The sequence below is a fragment of the Macrobrachium nipponense genome, chromosome 21, assembly GCF_015104395.2.
Source record: "Macrobrachium nipponense isolate FS-2020 chromosome 21, ASM1510439v2, whole genome shotgun sequence".
Lineage (NCBI taxonomy): Eukaryota > Metazoa > Arthropoda > Malacostraca > Decapoda > Palaemonidae > Macrobrachium > Macrobrachium nipponense.
This window is the reverse complement of record NC_087212.1, coordinates 24903827-24925043: the sequence shown is the minus strand read 5'-3', so window position 1 is coordinate 24925043 and position 21217 is coordinate 24903827. Positions and strand designations below refer to the sequence as shown.

The 21217-nt window shown below is 45.8% G+C and overlaps 1 protein-coding gene across 1 annotated transcript in view; it reads left to right on the top strand.

Annotated features, from left to right (window-relative positions):
• LOC135197854 (spatacsin-like) overlaps positions 1–21217 on the top strand; it is a 443463-nt gene that overhangs the window by 283691 nt on the left and 138555 nt on the right. The window contains 3 exon segments of the mRNA XM_064225036.1: positions 2066–2210; positions 2591–5029; positions 13548–13683. Of these exon segments, the coding sequence (XP_064081106.1) occupies positions 2066–2210; positions 2591–5029; positions 13548–13683 (2720 nt within the window).

The following is a 21217-nucleotide window of genomic DNA, read 5'->3' as shown; positions in this document are numbered from 1 at the left end:
GTTCACCTCAAAACCTCCTGCCAAGCTTGGTCGATGAGTCGGATGCATATGACAACATCGAAATGCTCCTTCGTAAATTCATGCAAGGTTAGGTTTGCGGTATCGGTGATGTCGAAACATCTCTTGAAAAGATGTTTCGTATACAGCTTCTTGAAGTTTGATATCACTTGCTGGTCCATGGGCTGGAGGAGAGGGGTGGTGTTAGGCGGAAGATAAAGAACCTTGATAAAAGAATACTCCGCTAGGATATCTTCCTCGAGGCCAGGAGGGTGAGCAGGGGCAATGTCCAACAACAGCAAACATTTCAGAGGGAGGCGCTTCTCTTCCAAGAATTTCTTCACTGTCGGGCCAAAACAGATTTACCCACTCGGTGAACAAAAGCCTCGTTACCCAGGCTTTCGCATTAGCCCTCCACATCACTGGAAGCTTCTCTTAAGCACTTTGTCGGCCTTGAAGGCTCGAGGAGTCTCCGAATGATAGACAAGTAGGGGCTGCACCTTGCAATCCCCACTGGCGTTCGAACAACGTGCGAGCGTAAGCCTGTCTTTCATAGGCTTATGCCCGGGTAGCTTCTTCTCTTCCTGTGTGATGTACGTCTGACAAGGCATTTTTTTCCAAAAAAGGCCAGTCTCATCAGTTGAAGACTTGCTGAGAACTGTAGCCTTCCTTGATCATTATCTCATTGAACATCTTAATAAAGGCTTCAACCGCTTTCGTGTCTGAGCTGGCCGCCTCCCCATGCCGCACCACCACCAAATGGATGCCAGTCCGTTTACGGAATATTTTGAACCACCCATGAGAAGCCTTGAAGTCTGGGGTTGGCGTTGATGTCCCTTCTCCTCCGTCGTCTTCGGCCTGGGAAATCGAATTGCCGAAAATAGTGCTGGCCTTGTGGCAGATTGCTGTCTCAGTTATCGTATCGCCAGCGATTTCTTTGTCTTTTATCCAGACAAGAAGCAGCCTTTCCATCTCGTCGTGCATGTGGCTCCTCTTGCTAGACAAAATGGCCACGCCTTTGGAAGGTGTAGCTGCTTTGATGGCTTCCTTCTGCTTAAGGATGGTGCCTATTGTCGACGGATTTTGGCTATATTCCTTGGCGATCACACTCAGTCGCATGCCAGCTTCATACTTTTTAATTATCTCCATCTTTGTCTCCAAAAAAAGCATCCTCTTCTTTCCGTGAACTCCAACTTTCTTGAGACCCATGACTACGTATATACTGTACATAATTAAGTTATGTAGTATACGTATGTACTAAAGTTCTCACACAACACAATAAAGTAGTACTACAACAAAATCACTAACGAATTTACGTTAATAAACGAAATCGTATAGAACGAATAAAATCTGCGTGCTTACGATATCGATGCTGCTGCAGAGTGCCCGAAGAAGCACGCCGCTACGTAGATGCACGATAGAAGAGATGCTGACCAATAGGAAAGCAGGATCTTAGGCGGTGACTAGCATCAGGAACCAATGGGAGAGCGGGAGGATGGTGGTGAGTCTACTCAGTTGGCGGCGCGCAAGTTTTAAAATTATCAGTGGTCCTGGCGAATCTTGGGACTTTACAGCAACAACCTTTCGTATCCTGAACTATTTTCGTATGTAGAGCCCCAAAAATCTTCATATTTGCTTTCGTAACTAATTTTTCGTAAGTTGAGCCTTTCGTATGTCGAGGTACCACTGTATAAGGTAAAAATGGAATGGTTTTATTACCTTTATTATTAGTTTATTTTATAATGTGAATCTTTTCATATTATGTGGGGGTGTTATCGCACTGAGGTCAAGGCTAGTCTACTGATAAACATTAATTAAAATTCAATAAGGTTTGATTTTTAGAATGGTAGTATAAGGTGACCTCTAATTTTTAAGAGTGAATTTTAGAATTTAAAGCTCGTCATTCACGGTAATGAGATAGTTTTTATTCTGATTTGAATTGCAGTGTGTGATTGGATGATGGGAATACCTTAATAAAACTTGCATTACATTGATGTAGGTCATAGAATTATGGTTAGTTTGCTATTTAAACCATCATTGACTTTACAAATGCCTAACTTATTTTCAGGATGGATGAAATAAAGGGTAAAGTGTATGGCTTAGCATTAAGTTGCTGGCCTGATCATGGTGTGTGTGCTGCCTGTGTAGCTCTTCTTTATATGAGTAATCTAGATGCTGAACCTCTGAGAGTTGTTTTATCTTCTGCATTTCTGGTAAGGTCATTTTCCTATGTTAGTATATGTTATGTATCTAAATTTAGCTTCCAATTTGGAATTGTTTGGGATATGCATTTTGCATCAGAATCATATGTCTGATCAGGTCGTGAAATGTTTTATATCCCCATTGCGGACATTGTAATTTTGTGATAATATAAATAAACAAATACTGGAAATTCAAATTTTCAAGAATAATTTTTACAGCATAACTTTATTGATGCAAAAATTTTTAGGTAATACCAGAAGCACTGTAAATTCAAATTTTATATGAGTTGAATTTTTCAAATTAGCAAGATAAGAACTGACTTGATACATTAGTGACACCTTAGTAAGTGTATTAGATCTGTAAGCTCATCAGATTACAATTTTTTTCTCAGGTATTACAAACCAGAAATGAAAGGTGGGCAAAGATGAAACTGGACAAACGTCAAGCACAGGAACATCTTGCTATTGCAGAAATAAGAGATGTTTTGGAACAACTGTGCAATAGAGAAACTAGAAGTAGTGCAGCTGCAGTTCTCTTAGGAATGTTGGAAAATGGTATTATTTCATCTGCAAATGTTAAAGCACGTGCTTTACTCAAGAATAAGATTGATACCACACAGGAAACAAGTGACTCTACTGATTCAGAAATATTCCATTCACAAGTGATGTCACAGGATCATGCTCTTTTGTATATTGAAGGAATGAGACTTTGTGTTGAATTGTCAAAAATATATGAACTCCCTTGGCCAGTCAAGTTACTTCATAATTTAGCTGAATGTAATCAGTGGTTCATATTCATTATTTTAGCTCAGGTCTTCAAGTGCCCCAGGGTACAATCCTTAAAGAGTGCAGAGTCATTTCAAAGTATGGCATTAAAAGAGCACATGACATTTGCACTTTCACATATCCATTACTACCGAGATGGAGTTTTGCAACAGCAAGGTACAAGAACTCCTAATCGTGATTTGAGGTCTTCCCTTTATTCTAGAATTGGTATACAGGGCAGAGTAGATTCAGCATCACCTCCCCATAGTAGTGGGGATGAAAAGCAAAAAAGCAGCAGTAGTCCAAGCGAATATGATTTTTCCACTATTGATGATGCTTTGTCCATTACTACCACTGAAACTTGCTTTGATGTAGGGCTTGATGCCTGGCTGTCATGTGGACTCTCAGACTTTTATTCAATTCTGTTAGCATGCCATCAGAAAGAATGTCCTGAAGTAGAGCTGGCTACAGCTGCGGTTGCATTGGAGGCTCCTGTGTTATCAGTTTTGGCTGCATGTTATAACAAAGAACAATCAGTGACTCATTTTGCAGTATGGCTTTATACTCAGTTGAGACAAAAAAGTAAAAAGCTGTTACATCCTGTCTTGATTAGGAGTGAAAATCATCAATTTTTAGTCAGTGACAGTACAAAAGTGAATAGAGCTGTCAAGAGAAGTGAATGTTGCCGTGCTTGTGACATGTATGTGTTGCAGTCTGGGTTGAATGAAGTTAAGTATTTCCTTCTCAGGCACATTTCTGAAGGTTCTATTGATGTTCCCATTGAAGGACTAAGAATATTTTTTCCAAAATCACCACTGCTTCCATTACTAGAAGCTTTGCATGAAGTAAATACAAAATGCAGACAAGAGTCTATTACAGAGCAACTCACCCTTTGTGCAATGACTATGGCAGAAGTATCTCAAGAGAAATCAGATCCATTTAGTAAGAACAGAGACTGGTTTGCTCTTTTTGTAGTTGAAGTCATTGGGAGTGCACTGGATGACTATATTACAAATAGCCATTTACAGTTTCATTTGTTGTGTGTGCTCAAAGCTGTAAGTCAGCAGCAGCCATTCTGCCATTGTGGTATAAATTGGAATTTGACAAGTGACTTATGCGAAGCATTTGGTGCTGTTAGGTTTAAAGTTAGGTTTAAAGATTTATTCAGTAGTTTTGAAGGAGGAGATATAAGATCCTTTGCAGAAAAGATGGTTTCATCCCTCACCTGTAGAAAGTATTTTACTGAAGCCTTGAAAGTATCTCAGCTTGTTAATCTTCCTGTTTATGAGATATTGTGTGCTCAGATTCAGGCTGATTTTGAAAAAGATCATAAAACCATTCTTGAGAATATGTCAGCTTTTGAAGAATTTTTAAGGAGAAGTCATCTTCGACTTTGCCAGGAAGAAGTTCCTTCTAGGTATTCTGTGTCTTGCTTTATGTGTTTAAGTAAGGATCTGGAAAGATATGACTTTAAATACCTTTGTCTTCAGTATGCTGTGATGTGGATGTACCAAACACAACACAGTTCTTCCTCCTCAGCTGAGACAACTCCTGTGCAGCATGTGTCAAAATTTCTTGGAGCCTGTGGAGATGATTCCAGAGATTTGGAGTCTGAGATGTGGCTTACATATATCAAAGCTTTACCTGGATGCCCAGAACTTCCTGTCAGTCCTTTGAAACATCTTGGGCATTGGCCATGGGAGAGCCAGGATGGGAGGAGTCCTCTTAACAGAAGTATCATATTAAAGGCAGCAGGAATGAAAGACACATCTGTTACTAGAGGCATTTCTGAAGAAACTGAAAGTAACCTAGACTGCATATACCATCAGTCTCCAATTAGCAGTGACAGCGAAGTTGTTTTTATGAGCAGTGATGGTTCACACTTATCTTCCCTTAGAAAACTGGATATAAATATTAACAAGGAGAAGCTAGCATTGTTGAAAGAAAGTATGCTGCAAGATGAAACCTGTATTAAGTCTGTGGACATGGTGGTTGGCTTGTGTCTTGATAGAGGTATGATCATCACTGCATGTAGAATACTAAAATTCTTCAACAGAACCTGCAAGGTAATTATAATTTTTTTTGTTAATTTTACTTCTTTGCCTTCACTCTATTCATTAAAATTTTGCATTTGTAGTATTATGTCAGGGTGGTTTTGGATTGCCTCAAAGGAAGTCACGGAGTCAATACTTTGTCCAAAGTACCAAGTACAAGTTGCCTGATAAAATGTTGAGTAACCATTCTGTAAGCTGAATGTAATTACTAAATTTAAATAATTTATTGAAACTATAGAAAATCAGTATCAAAATTTTTGTCAGAAATAAAATGAGTCATTGTCACCCTCTTTTGTAATGTGTTTTTTCTGCTTGAAATACCATCTAGTTGTTCCGATACGTATACAAACCCTCGGTCCTTTAACAATAGGAAGGTATTCAGCGGCAGCTGAAGCGGTCGTAAGCTTCGAACAAGGGGGTTCAGTAATTACTACTTGTCCGGCAGTTGGCGGTCAGCTCGACTGCGAGGAGAGGAGTCACTTTGCTTTCGGCCGCGTTGGTGGATGGACGTGTTGCTCGCCTCTCTGCCCGACCACCATGACAACCATGACGGTGTCCATGCCTGGCTATGCTGCTCCGCCGCACCTGGTGTACAACCAGCACGTAGCCACGGTGACCCCGACAGCTGCTGTGCAGGCGCCGCTGCCAGTGGTGAGGATGCCCGCTGTGACGCCGCCGCCTCGTTTTACTGCTCTTGCTACAGCCCCTGACTTCCAGTGTCCCAAGAGCTCCCCCTGGACCTGCCTCCTGTGCAGAGGATGCCACTGGTTCCTGCCCTGCCTCCTGTTCCTGACTGTGATGCCGCTCCAGTTCCAGTACCAGTTCCTGCCTCCGTCGTTCCTGCCCGTAGTGTTGCTGCTCCCACCCCAGGTCCTTCTGGACAGGTACAGTCGGGCCCTGTTGCTTCGGCAACTGCCCCGGTTCCGTCCTGGGTGGAAGACCTGACGGTGGTCCTGAGGAAGCTGACACAGAAGAAGAAGAGGAGGAAAGTTTCGTCATCGTCTTCATCATCGTCTTCGTCATCGTCCTCTGCCACCGCTTCCCCTTCAGACTTCTAAGGCCCCACAGCCAAAGAAGAAGAAGGTTGCCTCCTCCCCCCCTAAGAAGGCTCGTCCTGAGACTTCTAAGGGTCCGTCCCATTCCGGTGGTACGGTTGGGACTTCGCTGGTCCTCCTGTCCTTCGGGAATGGGGCCTGCTTCTCCTTCCGCAAGGAAGAAGACAACGGGGACCGGAGGAGCGCCGGCTAACACCGGTACCTCTTCGCCTGGTGCCAGAGGTTCTGCCTCGGCGCCAGGTACCATCTCGGCCTCTCGTTCGCGAGCGGTATCAAGTGTATGGTCACCCGCGGGTGACCGTGCAGCCAAGACCCAGGCAACCGAGTCCACTCGGCACCAGGATTCAGGCACAGGGTGGAAGACTGGCGGGGGTCGCTCAGATGACTCCCACCAGGCCAGCAATCGCTCTCGTGGCGATTCGCTGGTACCCAGGGCTGACGCGACGGTCCCAGACTGGCCGCGGGCTGAGGCTAGGAAGAGGTCCCCTCGGTCGCCTGAACCAGCCTCGGCTGGTCCAAGCAGCGTGGCGCGCCGTGAGGACAGGCCTCGCTCCCACCGCGACAGTAGACTCTGCAGGTCCCCTGACCGCCAGTCCTACCGGGATTGGGCGGAGAGGGGGGCCAGCAGCAGCTCTTCTGACGCTCGGGACCGTCGCCGCTGTTCTCAGTCCAGCCGCTCTCCCTGGGAGAGCCGCTCGACCAGGCCTGCAGCTCGATCGCCACCGCTGGTTGGCGATCGCCTGCAGCCCCCTCAGCACACTGGTTCTGCCGGTGGGCGGTGGGGAAGCGTCAGGTCTTCCTCTCCTATCCCTTCAACTTCCTTGGGCTACAGCAGGAAGAGCAAGGCGATCAGGAGTGATCGCAAGGGGGGCGCTCCTCGTGATCCCGCCACGACGCCCTACGAACCTGGTACGGTCCTAGGACCGACCAGATCGTATGCGCAAGTGGCAGGAGGAGACCATGAGGGGTCTGTTGTGGTTCCTCCTGTGGAAGGAGGAGGGTGTCGGGAGGCATTCTCGCTGGACGGGCTTGACGGTCCGTCTCGGCAGAATGCAGTCACTCCTTAGATCCAGAGGTCGTTCGCAGAGGTTATTGCTCTGATTCGTCAGCACAACAACCTCGGGGAAGGATCGCCGCTCCCACCTTCCGAGCCTACATCAGGTTTGGAGTCGTTCTGGGGACCCAAAAAGGAACCCAGGACGACGGTGGGTCTGCAGCGATCGGCCTTGGCTGACAACGTACTGAGCCAAGTGGACGCTCTTGTCTCTGGACAGGAGGGTTCACTCCGGTCCGGTAGGTCTTCCAAGCTCCTTCCCCCACCTCTACTGCGACAGAGGTGTTTCTATGTGCCTTCAGAAGACCCTCTGCCACCCAAACAGGTTAACCCGGAGCTAGCTAGGCTAACTCCGGGGGTGTCTCTGCAGCAGCTCCTGTCAGAGAACCTCTGGTTCTCGCAGCAAGAGGCACTTGCCTTGGAATCTACCGCTATGGCAGCATTCCAAGCAGTCTCCTGGGTCGACCTGTGGTCCCTCACAGTGTCGAAAGCCGCCGCCTCCTTAAGGAACATCACTCTTGAAGGGGACCCGGCTTTTGTGAGACTGTGCCAGTCTGGAGGTAGGGCCATCTCCTACCTGGCCCACCAGACGGCTAACCTGTGGGCCTACCTGGTTCTCAGGCGTAGGGACGCTGTTCTCACCCGAGTGACCAGGGCGGCTGGGCGAGAGGCGGCCTTGGGTCTTCGCAACAGACCGGTGCGGAGTTCCTCCTCTCTCTTCCCCAGAGATGGTGGACGCTGCGGTGGAACAACAGTGCACTGACGACAGTGACTGTCTCGTCCACCAGGCAGTCTCGAAGGTGGCTGGGCAACCTCGAACAGCTGCGGCTAAGCCCAAGAGTTTAGCTAGCGCTTCCTCTGCGGCTAAGACAATCGCCTCGTCGAAGCCGAGAGGAAAGACTCTGCCTTCGACTTCTTCTGGAAGGAGTGACCGTAACCAGCCCTCCTCCCAGTTCTTCTCTCGGGGAGGATCTGGGAAGACGAAGTCGAAGAGAGGAGGGAAACGCTAGGGACGGCGTTCCCCTCACCTGCTGCCGAAAGTGGGGGGGTGCCTGGCGAGCCATTGGGCAACATGGCAGCGCTACAGAGCGGAGACCTGGATGGTGAACGTCCTTCGGGAGGGATATTTACTACCCTTCGAGTCTCGGCCACCCCTCACCTCCAACCCAGTCCATCTGCAAACGTACGTTCCTGGTTCGACCAAGGACGTGACGCTTCGGCAGGAAGTAGAAGCCATGCTGAGCAAACGTGCTGTGGAGATCGGATGGGATCGGTCGCCAGGCTTCTACAGTCAACTTTTCCTGGTGGAGAAGTTGTCGGGGGCTGGCGCCCGGTGATAGATCTCTCTCCCTTGAACCAATTCGTTCACCAGACTCGGTTCACGATGGAAACAGCATGATCAGTGCTCGATTCCATCAGGGAGAACAACTTCATGCTTTCAGTGGATCTGAAGGACGCGTATTTCCAGATAACCATCCATCAATCCTCCAGGAAGTACCTCCGCTTCATCCTTGATGGGACGGTGTACCAATTCAGGGCACTTTGTTTCGGTCTCTCAACCGCCCCACAGGTGTTCACGCAAGTGTTCACGCTGGTGTCGGCTTGGGCCCACTCGGTAGGGATACGTCTTCTGAGGTATCTTGACGACTGGTTAGTCCTGACAAGCTCCCGCTTGCAGTTGCTACAGGACAGAGATTGACTCTTGGAATTCTGCCGCAATCTGGGGATTGGAGTGAATTGTGAGAAGTCAGATCTCGAGCCCAAGCAGAGGATGAAGTACCTGGGCATGCTGATCGACACGATAGCAGGGCGAGTGTTCCCCGCAGATTCACGGATCAGCAGGTTCAGGGAGGCAGCAGAACAGTTCCTGTCCCTTCAGGAGCAACCAGCTCAGCATTGGCAGGTCGTGATCGGTCACCTGTCGTCTCTCGAGAAGGTAGTCCCTCACGGCGTCTTCACCTGCTGTCTCTTCAGTGGAGACTAAAGGGGTGTTGGTCACAGGCAAGAGACCCTCCTTTCTTCCCTGTGTCCCTCACGGAGGAGGTGAGACAGGACCTAGCCTGGTGGCTGGACGACGGGAACCTTGTAAGAGGAGTGCCTCTTCGCACTCCCCCCCCGGAGATGTTGCTGTTTTCGGACGCGTCGACCGAGGAATGGGGCGCACACCTGGAGGAGTTGCTGACTGCAGCTTTGTGGGACCATCACGACAAGCACCTTCACATCAACGTCCTGGAGCTCAAGGCAGCGTTCCTTGCTCTCCAAGAGTTCCAAGATCGTCTGGTGGGACACTCGATGGTGTTGATGAGCGACAACACCACAGTAGTGGTGTACGTCAACAAGCGGGGGGGCCTAGTGTCCCTCCCACTGCACCAGTTGACATTGCAGGTGCACGAGTGGGCCATGGCACACTCAGTAGAGCTGTCAGCCCGCTACATTCCAGGCAAGAGGAATGTGGTAGCCGACGAGCTCAGCCGTCGGGATAAGGTGATAGGAACCGAGTTGTCCCTTCACCCAGACGTGGCGGAAAGGCTCTTCTACCTGTGGGGGCGTCCAGTCTTGGATCTGTTCCCCACTTGGCACAACAGAAAACTCCAGGTTTTCTGCTCGGTTGTGCCGGACCCATGGGCAGCTGCAGAGGACGCACTTCAACACCCGTGGGACAACCTCTTTGTCTACGCCTTTCTCCTGTTCTGTCTGATTCGCAAAGTGATCAGCAGGGTGCTGATCACATGAATCTTCGGATGATCCTTTTGGCGCCCAAACGACCTCAAGCCGTTTGGTACTCGGACCTGCTGGCTCTGCTCGCCGAAGCACCGAGAGAGATTCCCCCCTGGCACAACCTCCTGTGCCAGCCACACTTAGAACGGTACCACCGGTCCGTCGAGTCCCTGTGTCTTCACGGCTGGCTGTTATCCACCATCTCTTGCAAGCGAGAGGCTTTTCTTGAGCACAGCAACAGAGATGGCTGGATACCTCAGACAGTCCTCTGCAGCTGTATACCAGGGGAAGTGGTCCGTCTTTTGTGGTTGGTGTCGTGGATGGGGTCCCGTTCCTCTCAGAGCGCCACTCTTCAGCAGGTAGCGAATTTCCTCATCTTCCTTCGCCGAGAGAAGCTCCTCTCCATCTCTGCAGTTAAAGGATACAGAGCCACCCTGGCCTTAGTCCTTAAACTGCAAGGTGTGGATATCTCCTCTTTCGAGATCTCCCTCCTGATGAAGAGCTTCGAGAGGTCTTGCCCACCCAGGAAACTCAGGCCCCGGGGTGGGATGTGACTCTTCATCCTTAGGAGTTTACTCGTAGACCCTTCGAGCCACTCTGAGAGTCATCAGACAGGGATTTGACCCTCAAGACCCTCTTCCTGCTGGCCCTGGCATCGGCGAAGAGAGTAGGGGAACTTCATGGTCTTTCCTTCGACGTCAAGCATTCCAGGGGATGGGGATCCGTGACGCTCTATTTCGTCCCGAACTTCGCAGTGAAGACTCAGAATCCTTCGGTCCCTGACGACCGGTTCGAGTCTTTCACGATCCCCTTCGTGAAGGACTTCACCAATAATGATGCGGATGAGATGCTGCTTTGTCCTGTGAGGGTGCTACGGCGCTATCTGAAGAGAACTCAACACCTCAGGCCTGAGTGTCAACGCCTCTTCGTTAGCACCGGGGTTACCAAGAAAGAGGTTTCCAAGAACACTCTTTCTTTCTGGCTGCGTGAGGTAATCAGGAGGGCATACGACACGGATGGTAGTGACGACACCTGTACCCTTCGTCTGAGAGCCCACGAAGTAAGAGGAATTGGTCCAACCCTTGCGTTCCGCAAGAACTTCTCCCTGGCGCAGGTTCTGAAGGCAGGGGTTTGGGCCAACCAGACCACCTTCACTTCATTCTACCTTCGGGATTTTACCCACAGGTCCTTGGACACTTTTTCCTTGGGATCTGTGGTGGCTGCTCAACAAGTTGTGTAGTCTACCCAGCACCTGAGGGACAGAACAGCATTGCATCCTTGTGTGACTGCATGAATGGACGAGTGAAAGAGAGTGTGACTGGCTTCTCTTCCTCCTTCGTTCTCCTCCTCTACCTGTGGGCAGAGGGTCGCGGTCGTCACTACGCTGAACAGGAGGCCGATGTAGGTAAGCTATACAACTGAGGTCCATCCTATCCCTTTCAGTAGGGGTAGGAGTATTTATCTGCCACTCCCCAACAAGGGGGGGGAGTGGAACTAGTTCTTGCCTTCTGCTATTCATAAGAGGTACGCTTGCCTCCCTCTTATAAATTTGGCCCAGAAGTCTGACCACTGATCCTGATCCTGCGGTGCACACCCCGATCAGCTGGGCAGAGGCTAGGATCCCTCCCTCTGCTTTTACGACCAGGGAGGGAACCAAGGTAGGACGAACACCAGTCGGTTCATAAGACTCAGATTCCACCTAAAGGACCGAGGGTTTGTATACGTATCGGAACAAATAACAATTTGTCGAAAATTGTATTTTTCCTAACTATACAAACCTGAGGTCCTTTATACATAGTCCCACCTCATGCCACCCCTCACTCTGCATTTCCTGGGCCTAAAGCAAAGTGACTCCTCTCCTCGCAGTAGAGCTGAACGCCAACTGCCGGACAAGTAGTTAACTACCGAACCCCCTTGTTCGAAGCTTATGACCGGTTCAGCTGCCGCTAAGTACCTTCCAATTGTTAAAGGACCTCAGGTTTGTATAGTTAGGAAAAATACAATTTTCGACAAATTGTTATTTTAAGGCCTTCATCTCTGCCCTCTTTTCTTTATTTTTATATAATTATATGGACCCTCCAACTAGTCTATTTTTCTACTTTCTGAGTAACTACTCATGACCTCCTCTTATCACATGTCCAAACCATATTGGTCTTTGAGATCTGTCTATTTTCTAGTCACTTGACCACATCACTCCATAGCTTCTCATTTTTAATATAATTTTCCCATTGTACCCCAGTCAAGAATCTTGGTACTTTTTGTCTCAATTGTTAAAAATCATTTCAGTTACTCTTAATCATGCACAGAGGAAGTGGTTATGCTTGCGTTGCAGTGAATAGCACCAGCTTTGTATGGTTATCCCTGCTAAGGGACTCCTTTGCTCATTCTTTTTGTAGCTTTCTCCAGTACTGTGATGAACAATAAAGGAAACTGATCCTTGGTTGACACAGTCTTTTTTCTCAAATTCTTCTTGCTGTACTTGTTGTGTTTACAGTAATTATTAAGACTGACTGAAGATGATTTGTTTATTATAAAACCAAGTGACAATTGATTGTAACCACTTATTCTCAGTTTTGCTTTGTGCACCTTCTCCAGTCTTCTTTTATGGCATACTTAAGCAATCATATTCATTTATAATTTCCACAGTGTAGTGTATATATCTCCTTTTTCTTAGGTGAGAGTTGACAAAGTGAGGGCTGTGTCTTTACTTTTATAGGAATACTATTCATTGTTCGGTAGGGCAGACATAGGATGAACTAGCTCAGTTATTGGCTATCCTCCTCCTTACTCATTTTCATCTTTGTTGAAATTACATTTCAACAATCAAAACCACTGCCAGTACTTTACTGGGAGGGTATATCACACAACCCTCTTGTCATTTACTTAGAGTTCACAGAAGCCTAGGAATGACTTCTAATATGTGTAGATTTTTGTTATAGGCAGAATATATGACTGGGAGAGCTAATGTTTCCTTTATCAAAAATAACTCCATTTCTTGAATAACCATTGTGCAGCAGCCATATGATTAAGTAAAACAGAGGTTTGTATTCATATGAAAGAATATTATTTCAAAATTCTGTTAGGTGTCCTTTTTTTAAAGAGAACTGATATCAGTGGAGATGTAGATAATATGAATTCTAATACTGTATTTTTGTTTGAGTTCAACTTACAACAAAAAGTGTGCCTGAAGCATGATGTAGAAAATGAGAAAAGAGGTCCTTACAAAAGAATTACAAATGAGGATACAGAACTGTATATATTGAAATGTAAATGACTGAAGTAAAAACTTCAAAACTTTTAGTGAAGCACTGTAGACACGAAAGAGTAGTCATAAAATAAAGGAAGAGAAAAATAGTTCAAAATCACAATGCAATACCTGTGAGCTAAACATAGTACGCAGAAATACATGGCAAATCAGGCTATGGACAAGATCAGGTCTGTTGTTATATACAAATAGCTTAGGCATAGAAACAGGTAAGTAGTAGGTTATGATAATTGAAAGGTTGACCAGCCTACCCAGACTTATAATGTAGTTCATTCATGCAAAGTAAGTTAGGAAGGGCTCTCATGTAGTATTGTAATTTGGCTCTTAAAAGTAAAAAGCTTAAACTCAGTTAATTTTTACCTTAAATTTGTTAGGTTTTGCTTTATTATAGCCAGATATTTGGCCATCATCTTAGCTGACAAATTTTGAATGTTTCAGGACGTTGATACAGTTTTGCAGATACTTGCTTTAGCAGATGGCAGTGAAAATGATAAACCTGATGATGAGAGTACATGTAGTGCAGAGTCATTCAAAACTTCATCTCAGACTGCTGCCAGAAAGAAACGTACTAGAAGTAAGTTGTTTGGTACATTTTTGTTACACAAACTTGGTCTGTTACCCATTCAGTTTTTCCTTTTTTGTGATCTGGCTCCAACCTTGCTTCTTTGTGGGAATAGGAAACTTGAAGATAGATGCCATTTTAGCATAATGACCTATATTCTTTCATTTTAAAACTTCTTTCTGAGCATTTTTTTCATAGTTCTTGGACCTGATCTGAACTTCTAAAGACAAGATTAATTTTGATAGTTCTATGCTATATTTTTTTTTTAATGTTTGACCAGCCATGACAATGATGGTTTAGTTTTCCTGTATAGATGCTTTGGGTTTTGTACTGACTTAGTTTAATTTTTATATGTACAAAAAAGTTAAGTCCTTCCATTCATATTGCTAATCTATACCTAGTGTTAATAATGCCTATCCAACAGCTTTTCTATCCTGGTTTCAAGCTTTGCTGATTAAAAAAAAAAAAAGATGGGTTTCATACATATACATACATATTCATACACAGTACATCTTGAAGTATGTAAGAAATTGGTGATCTAATCTTACTACATATTATTTCTTGATTTTGCATTTGGATTATTTTCTTGAATAAAATGAAGGATTCTTCATCTAAGAAAGAGTGTTTCAACCAACTTGGTGAGAGCATTTAAACAAGGCAGAATTTGATCACTTTGATATCACATTACTGAGAATTGCATTTATCTCATTTTCTTGAACATTGTGAAGGGTACCACCTTACAACTGAATCCTCCATTTTAAGGAAGTCTTCTTTTTTTAACCAAGGGAGCTGAGGCATAGTCATCATCTTGTACATCTTCGTCCAGGTGAACCTCCTAAAAAAATCTTGTTAAACCTGGCTCCCTTAATGGGGTTGATGTATTATTATTTACACAAGAGCCTGGCAGATGTGCAGCTGGATGTGAGTTCATCTGTGACATCCTTCTAAAATTACTTGCTTTGGAATCTAGATAATGAGAACATTATTAAAAAACATATTTTTTATATAAGTGACTTACCCACCAATTACATAGCTATTAATTTTCCACATATGGCAGCCTAAATTAAAATTTCACAGGTAGGGTTTCGATTGATCAATGTAAGTACAAAGGCAATATATTAGGAATGATTAGGTAACCACCTCATTCTTTTTTGCTGTACTCGACAAAACAACTCAAAGAAACAACAGGTACTTACAGCAGCTTATCTTATTTTCCAGTTTTATCACTGGATTTTGGTAGTTTTACACAACCACCAGAACACCTATTTCATTGCCTTTGAGCAGAAATCTTTCAGGATGAGTCTTGTCCTTTTTTTTTTTTTTTTTTTTTTTTTTTTTTTTTTTTTATACCTTGATTCAGATTCATCAACAAGCCAGCTACCTGCATGCAAGTTGCCGGTAATAGTTTTTTCTTAAAAGTAATTCTCAAATGTTACACCATTCCTTTAGGCCAAAACTTTTGCATATATGATTTGCTTACCGGGCTTAGGCTACATGCAAGTTGCCAGTAAATAATTGCCTTAAAATAGTTCTTGAATGCTATGCCATTCCATTTGGCAAAAAACTTTTTCATTCATGATTTGTTTACTGGATATAGGCTTCACCCAGCCACTGGTAAATGATTGTCTTAAAAGTAATTCTTGAATGCTACATCATTCCATTAGGCCAAACTTTTGCTTTTAGGATTTGTTTACTGGCCATAGGCTATTCGCAAGCCGCAGGTAGATAATTATCTTGAATAATGGTAAATTGTATGCTATTCCTTTGCCAAATCTTTGCAATTAGGCCTAAAGATTTGTAATTTGTTTTGTTTACTGGGTTTGGGCTACTCATCACACTTTCCTTTGCAGAGAACTGAAAAGTGTAGGGGTTGGAACATAGTAAGGAGAGAATGGTGCATAATGTTTGGCTGCGGTGAGACTTATGTGGAAATGTTCTTGTCAACTGAATATTGATTGACTGCTGGTTCTTGCTTTAGCAGTACTTTGGAATGGTACAGAAAAGGTTCAGATGGCCCCGGCATATGGAGATATTTTCCTGATGTCACGCAGTTGTGAACATTCCACTACACATCTTTAGCTTCAAGCCTTCAGCTCACATGGCATTGCCGACTTGAGCGCAGCCCACTTGCCTCCACTAGTGGTGGATGTAATTAGTTACTGGATTCAATTACTTTGATTTCTTCCTGAAAATTCTAGTAATCTATTTCTTTTTGACTAATCAATTATTTGTAGATTATATATTTGTTCATATACGAAACAAACCTTCTTAACATTAGGATAATACTAGCGCCAAGCTGGAAACCGGTAGAATTAAAATTTTTCTTGTGAGATCCAGGGACTATTGGATTCATTTCACTTTTTAATTTTTCTTTCTCTGGGTGTGCTCAGTGTGGGTGTGATCTGTAAGGGTGTGTACATTGTGAGGTGGAGATTTTTGCTTCACCAACGGAAACTTCTTCTGGATCTCAGAAGAGACAAAGGAAATGCCCTGGAGTGAGTGGGTTTCCTTGTTCAAGATTTTTAACTTTGGTGTCGACAGATCCTCATCCAACGTGTAGTAAGTGCAGAGAAAACGTATGTACTACAGTGTTCCCCCCGTATTCGCGGGGGATGCGTACCAGACCCCCCCATGAATAGTTAGAATCCGCGAATGTTTGGAACCCCTATAAAAGCGCTAAAAACAGTCTATTTTGTTAGTTAAAACTCAAGAAAAACCACTAAAAATTTTCATACTTGGTTTTTTTAATGGTTTTATCACAAAAAGTGCATTTTATGATGAAATTGATCACAAAAACCAGGAATTTGTGGATATTTCTCATAGAAAAATACCGCGAATGCGTGAATTTTCCGCGAATAATGCGGAGAAACGTTCCCGAGAGAAATCCGCGAATGTGTGAGTCCGCGAATCCGGAGAACGCGAATACGGGGGGTCCACTGTATTACTAATCCTTGTTCAGTTTGTCGCGGTTGGTTGGTGGAACAGTGGAGGAAGTTTTATGAGGAAGGCCAGTACAAGAGAAAGGAAACTACGCCATCTTTTGTATCGGTAATACACCAGACTGCTCCATATGTTTCGTCGCCTGCTTTTGGTTTTCCCATACTCCTTCAGTTTCTTCTAGCGATTCACTATCTGAAACTCCAGGAGGGATTTTGGGTAATTTTATGGATAATTACGCTCTGTTATTCCTGCAAGGAGAGGTGGGGAGAGCATCGCCATCTTTGTTCCAGGTGCCGGTTCCTGATGTGCAGAGAATGGAAGGTACATGGGCAGCTTTAGGCCTATCAGGCGTACCAACCTTGGAGGGGTTGCTGTCTCATTATATGGCGTCGCGATTCCAGCAGGGCCTGACAGCGCTGAATGTTCCTCATCCCCGTGGCCTGCATTTTATGGGAACTAATGCCACTGCTACGTCAACAACTTCAATTTTAATGTATGACACTTACCTGGCAGGTATATATATAGCTATATTCTCTGTTCCACTCCACTGGCAGAAATTTTCAAAACTCGCGGCAAACGCTAGTAACCTATTAGTAGTTCAGGCAACCACCACCCCGTTACCGTGGCGCTAGCGCTAGGAACCGTTCCCAATTGGGCCAGATTTTCTCTGCCAGCCGAACCGGCAACATTGTTGGTGGTTCCCTGCTAGGATTTTCATTCTCGTTGCTGACTTTTCATGGATCTTTGGTATTGTACTCGGAAACGTTAGCTTGGCATTCGCTTTGGATTGTTCTTTAAAGATGTCTGATACTGGAAGTATGTTTAGAGTTTGTGTAAAAGAGGGGTGTAAGGTAAGGTTGCCGAAAGCTTCGGTCGACCCTCATACCATTTGTAAGAAGTGTAGAGAGAATGTGTGTACTTGGGAGAATAGGTGCTTTGAATGTGAGAATTTATCAGAGAAGGAATGGAAGATATTTATGAAATATGTTGAGAGACTTGAGAAAGATCGTGTAAGGAGATCTGTTTCTCGTAGTGAGAAGTCGAATTCTTCTAGTAAAAGGAGTGAATGTATTTCCTCTCCAGCTCCTTCTAACGTAGAATTGGTAGTTCCTTCTCCCCAGGTATCTCCTGCTCCCGCCGCTGTATCGGAGGAGGCGAACGATACACATATTGTGAAGGTGTTTGCTGCCCTTGCGTCCGTGGGCGACCAGATACAGCGACTTACGGATAAAGTTAGTGCTTTTGATGTCAGTGAAAGTGTAGTGGAGGGGGCGTCTGATCGTCTCTCTCGTGCTCCTAGACCTAGACCTCTGTCAAGCTCCCAGACCCAAGGGAGAAGGCATGTCGACAGTCGAAGGGAGGCGAGAGAGGTTTTGTCGCGGTCAGGCGTCCCTTCGAACAGTCCTGTTGCAAGTTCCCAGGCTGTTGCAGTTCGCCGCAGAAAAGGCGTAACTGGGAAGTGTGCGTCCTCGGATGGTTCGACTTCCGAGCGGGGAAGTCGGTATGCAGTTGTGTCTTGCCCCCTCAAGAGGACTTTCAGGACGTCAACGGCTCTCGAGAGACATGCTCAAGATCGTGAGGCTTGGAGTAGTCCTGAGGTGTTGTCCTCCTCGGAAGACGGGGACGCAGTTCTGATCAAGAGGAAAAGGATTTTTCGTTCTAAAGAGGACTCAGGGCGCACTGGCGCTATACGTCCTTCTCGTCCTTGGATTTCGATGAGAGACTCTCCTCCATCTTGTGTATCTTCCCCTCGTCTTTCTCCGTCGGGTAGAGTACAAGATCGCTCTCCGTTACGTCGCAGTCCCGCTCGTAATCTTCCTCCTTCGTCCTCTACCATTCAGGAAGATAGTACGAAGGGTTTCTTAAGGGAAATGCAGTCCAAGCTGGCAGTTCTTGTGAAGTCTTGGGATGCGCCTGGGCAGGCATCTTCGAGGCGGAAGGACGATTTCCTTCCCGTTAAGTCTTCTAAGAGGGAAGACAAGGACGCGTTCGCCGAGGACTCAGGGCGGACTGGCGCTACGAGGACAGGCGATCGCTTGGTTATTCAGGACGCAGGACGCAGGAAGGAGAAAATGGTTTCGGAAGAAGCAGGACGCAAACGTCAGGACTCGGGATCAATTGTGGACGCAAGACGCAGGCGACAGGAAGCAGACGTGTCTACGATGGACGCAGGATGCAGGCAGCAGGACATCGAGAGGCGGCAGGACGCCGATTCCTCGTTAGCCGCAGGACGCAGGCGGCAGGACGTTATTCCTTCAGCGAAGCGTCAACACGACAATGATTTACAAGACATTTCTTCAGCAGAAGAGGAATTGGAATTAGTTGAGGAAAAGAATACAGAACCTTCTTCAGATTATAAGGTTCTGACTTCACGTCTTCTTTCTGTTTTTGAAGGGGAATTCAAACCGACAGCTCCGTTATCTCCCTTATCACAATTTTCCAAGACTAGGACTACAAAGAAGTCCTCTTTCCTTAAGATGACTCTGTCAATTTCGGCGAAGAAGGCCCTTCAACGTGTGAATGACTGGATGAAGGATAAGAAAGAAGCGGGAAAATACTCTTTTGTTTTTCCTCCAGCTAAGTTAGCATCGAAGTCAGGAGTATGGTACGCTATGGAGAAAGTCTAGGCCTGGGAGTACCTGCCTCTTCCAGGGGGACTTCTCCAGTATAGTAGACAGCACGCAGACAGGCGTTACAGTCTGCTAAGGTCTGGTGGACGTCTTCAGAGTTTGACCATCTTTGTAAAGGGATTTTTAGGACTTTCGAAGTCTTCAATTTCCTGGATTGGTCTTTGGGAGCACTGGCGAACTCCCTAGAAGGAGAGGATTCGCAGGATATAGAAACAGCTAAGAGCATTATGTCCTGCATGGACAAGGCTCTGAGAGACGGAACGAATGAACTGGCTTCTTTGTTCACAGCAGGAGTACTAAAGAAGAGATCGCTGTTGTGTTCTTTCGCTTCAAAAGGAGTTTCTAACTCTCAGAAATCGGAGTTACTGTTCTCTCCCCTTTCGAAACAGCTGTTTCCTTCAGAGGTGATTAGGGATATAGCTCTCTCCCTTTCTCAGAAGGCCACTCAAGATCTTCTCTCGTCTTCAGTTAGGAAGTTCTTACCATCCAAGTTGGTTAAGAAAACTTCAAAGGATACTAGGCCTTCGCAACAGCCCTTTCGAGGCAGAACATTCGCTCGACCCGCCTTTAGGGGTAAGAGAGTACCCACTAAAAGAGGAGCCAAGACCACCTCTAAAGAATGAGATTTCAGTCCTCCAGACGACAGTGGGAGCCAGACTTCAAGGTTTTTGGGAAGTTTGGCAGAACATGAAGGCAGATCCCTGGGCTGTCAACGTAGCTCGGGAAGGGTACAAGATTCCTTTCTTGAGGAGACCTCCTCTCGCAACATCTCCGAGAGCCCTAGGGGCAAATTACAACGATTTAGTGAAGAAAGCGGCTCTGTGGGAGCAAGTAGCTTCCATGCTAGAGAAAGGAGCCATAGAGCCTGTTCTGGATCACGAATCTCCGGGATTTTACAACCGGTTGTTCCTGGTTGCAAAGTCCTCGGGAGGTTGGAGGCCAGTTCTGGACGTGAGTCAACTGAATCTTTTCGTAGAAAAGACCAAGTTCACTATGGAGACGAACGATTCAGTACTGGCAGCGGTACGTCCAGGGGACTGGATGGTGACCCTGGACTTACAAGACGCATACTTTCATATTCCGATTCATCCAGGAAGCAGGAAGTATTTAAGGTTTGTGATTCAGGACAGGGTCTTTCAGTTCAAGGCCCTGTGCTTCGGCCTTTGCACAGCCCCCAAGTGTTCACGAGGATGATGTCCAATGTGGCGAGATGGTTGCATTTAAGAGGGATCAGAGTGTCTTTTTATCTGGACGACTGGTTGATAAGATCCCAATCAAGAAGTCAATGTCTGGAGGACTTGAATCAAACATTGAACTTAGCAAAAGACCTAGGTCTGGTAGTAAACATGGGAAAGTCTCAATTGGATCCCCAACAACAGATAGTTTATTTGGGGATTCAGATATCGTCAGTGACTTTTCGGGCTTTTCCGTCCCCCGAAAGGCAAGCCCAATGCATTCGGAAGGTGCAGGACTTTCTAAAGAAGGACCGATGCTCAGCAAGAGAGTGGATGAGTCTACTGGGCACACTCTCTTCGCTAGAGAGGTTCATTTCTTTAGGAAGACTGCACATGAGACCTCTACAGTTTTTCCTGAAGGATTCATGGCCAAGAAAATTGCAACCGGATTCCTTCCAGTTTCTAATTCCTGCCGAAGTAAAGGAGGAATTAAAGTGGTGGCTAACTCCAGGCAGGTTAGCAAGAGGGATGTCGCTTCAGCAGAAGAGCCCAGACCTCGTCTTGTTTTCCGACGCGTCGGACGCGGGTTGGGGAGCGACATTAGGCCCTCAAGAGGTGTCGGGACTTTGGAGCAAGAAAGAAACAAGTTGGCACATAAACAGGAAGGAACTGATGGCAATTTTCTTGGCCTTGAAGCACTTCAGAGAGTTGATTCGAGACAAGACAGTGCAGATCAACTCGGACAACACCACGGCTCTGGCATACATCCGCAAACAAGGAGGGACTCATTCTTTTCCCCTT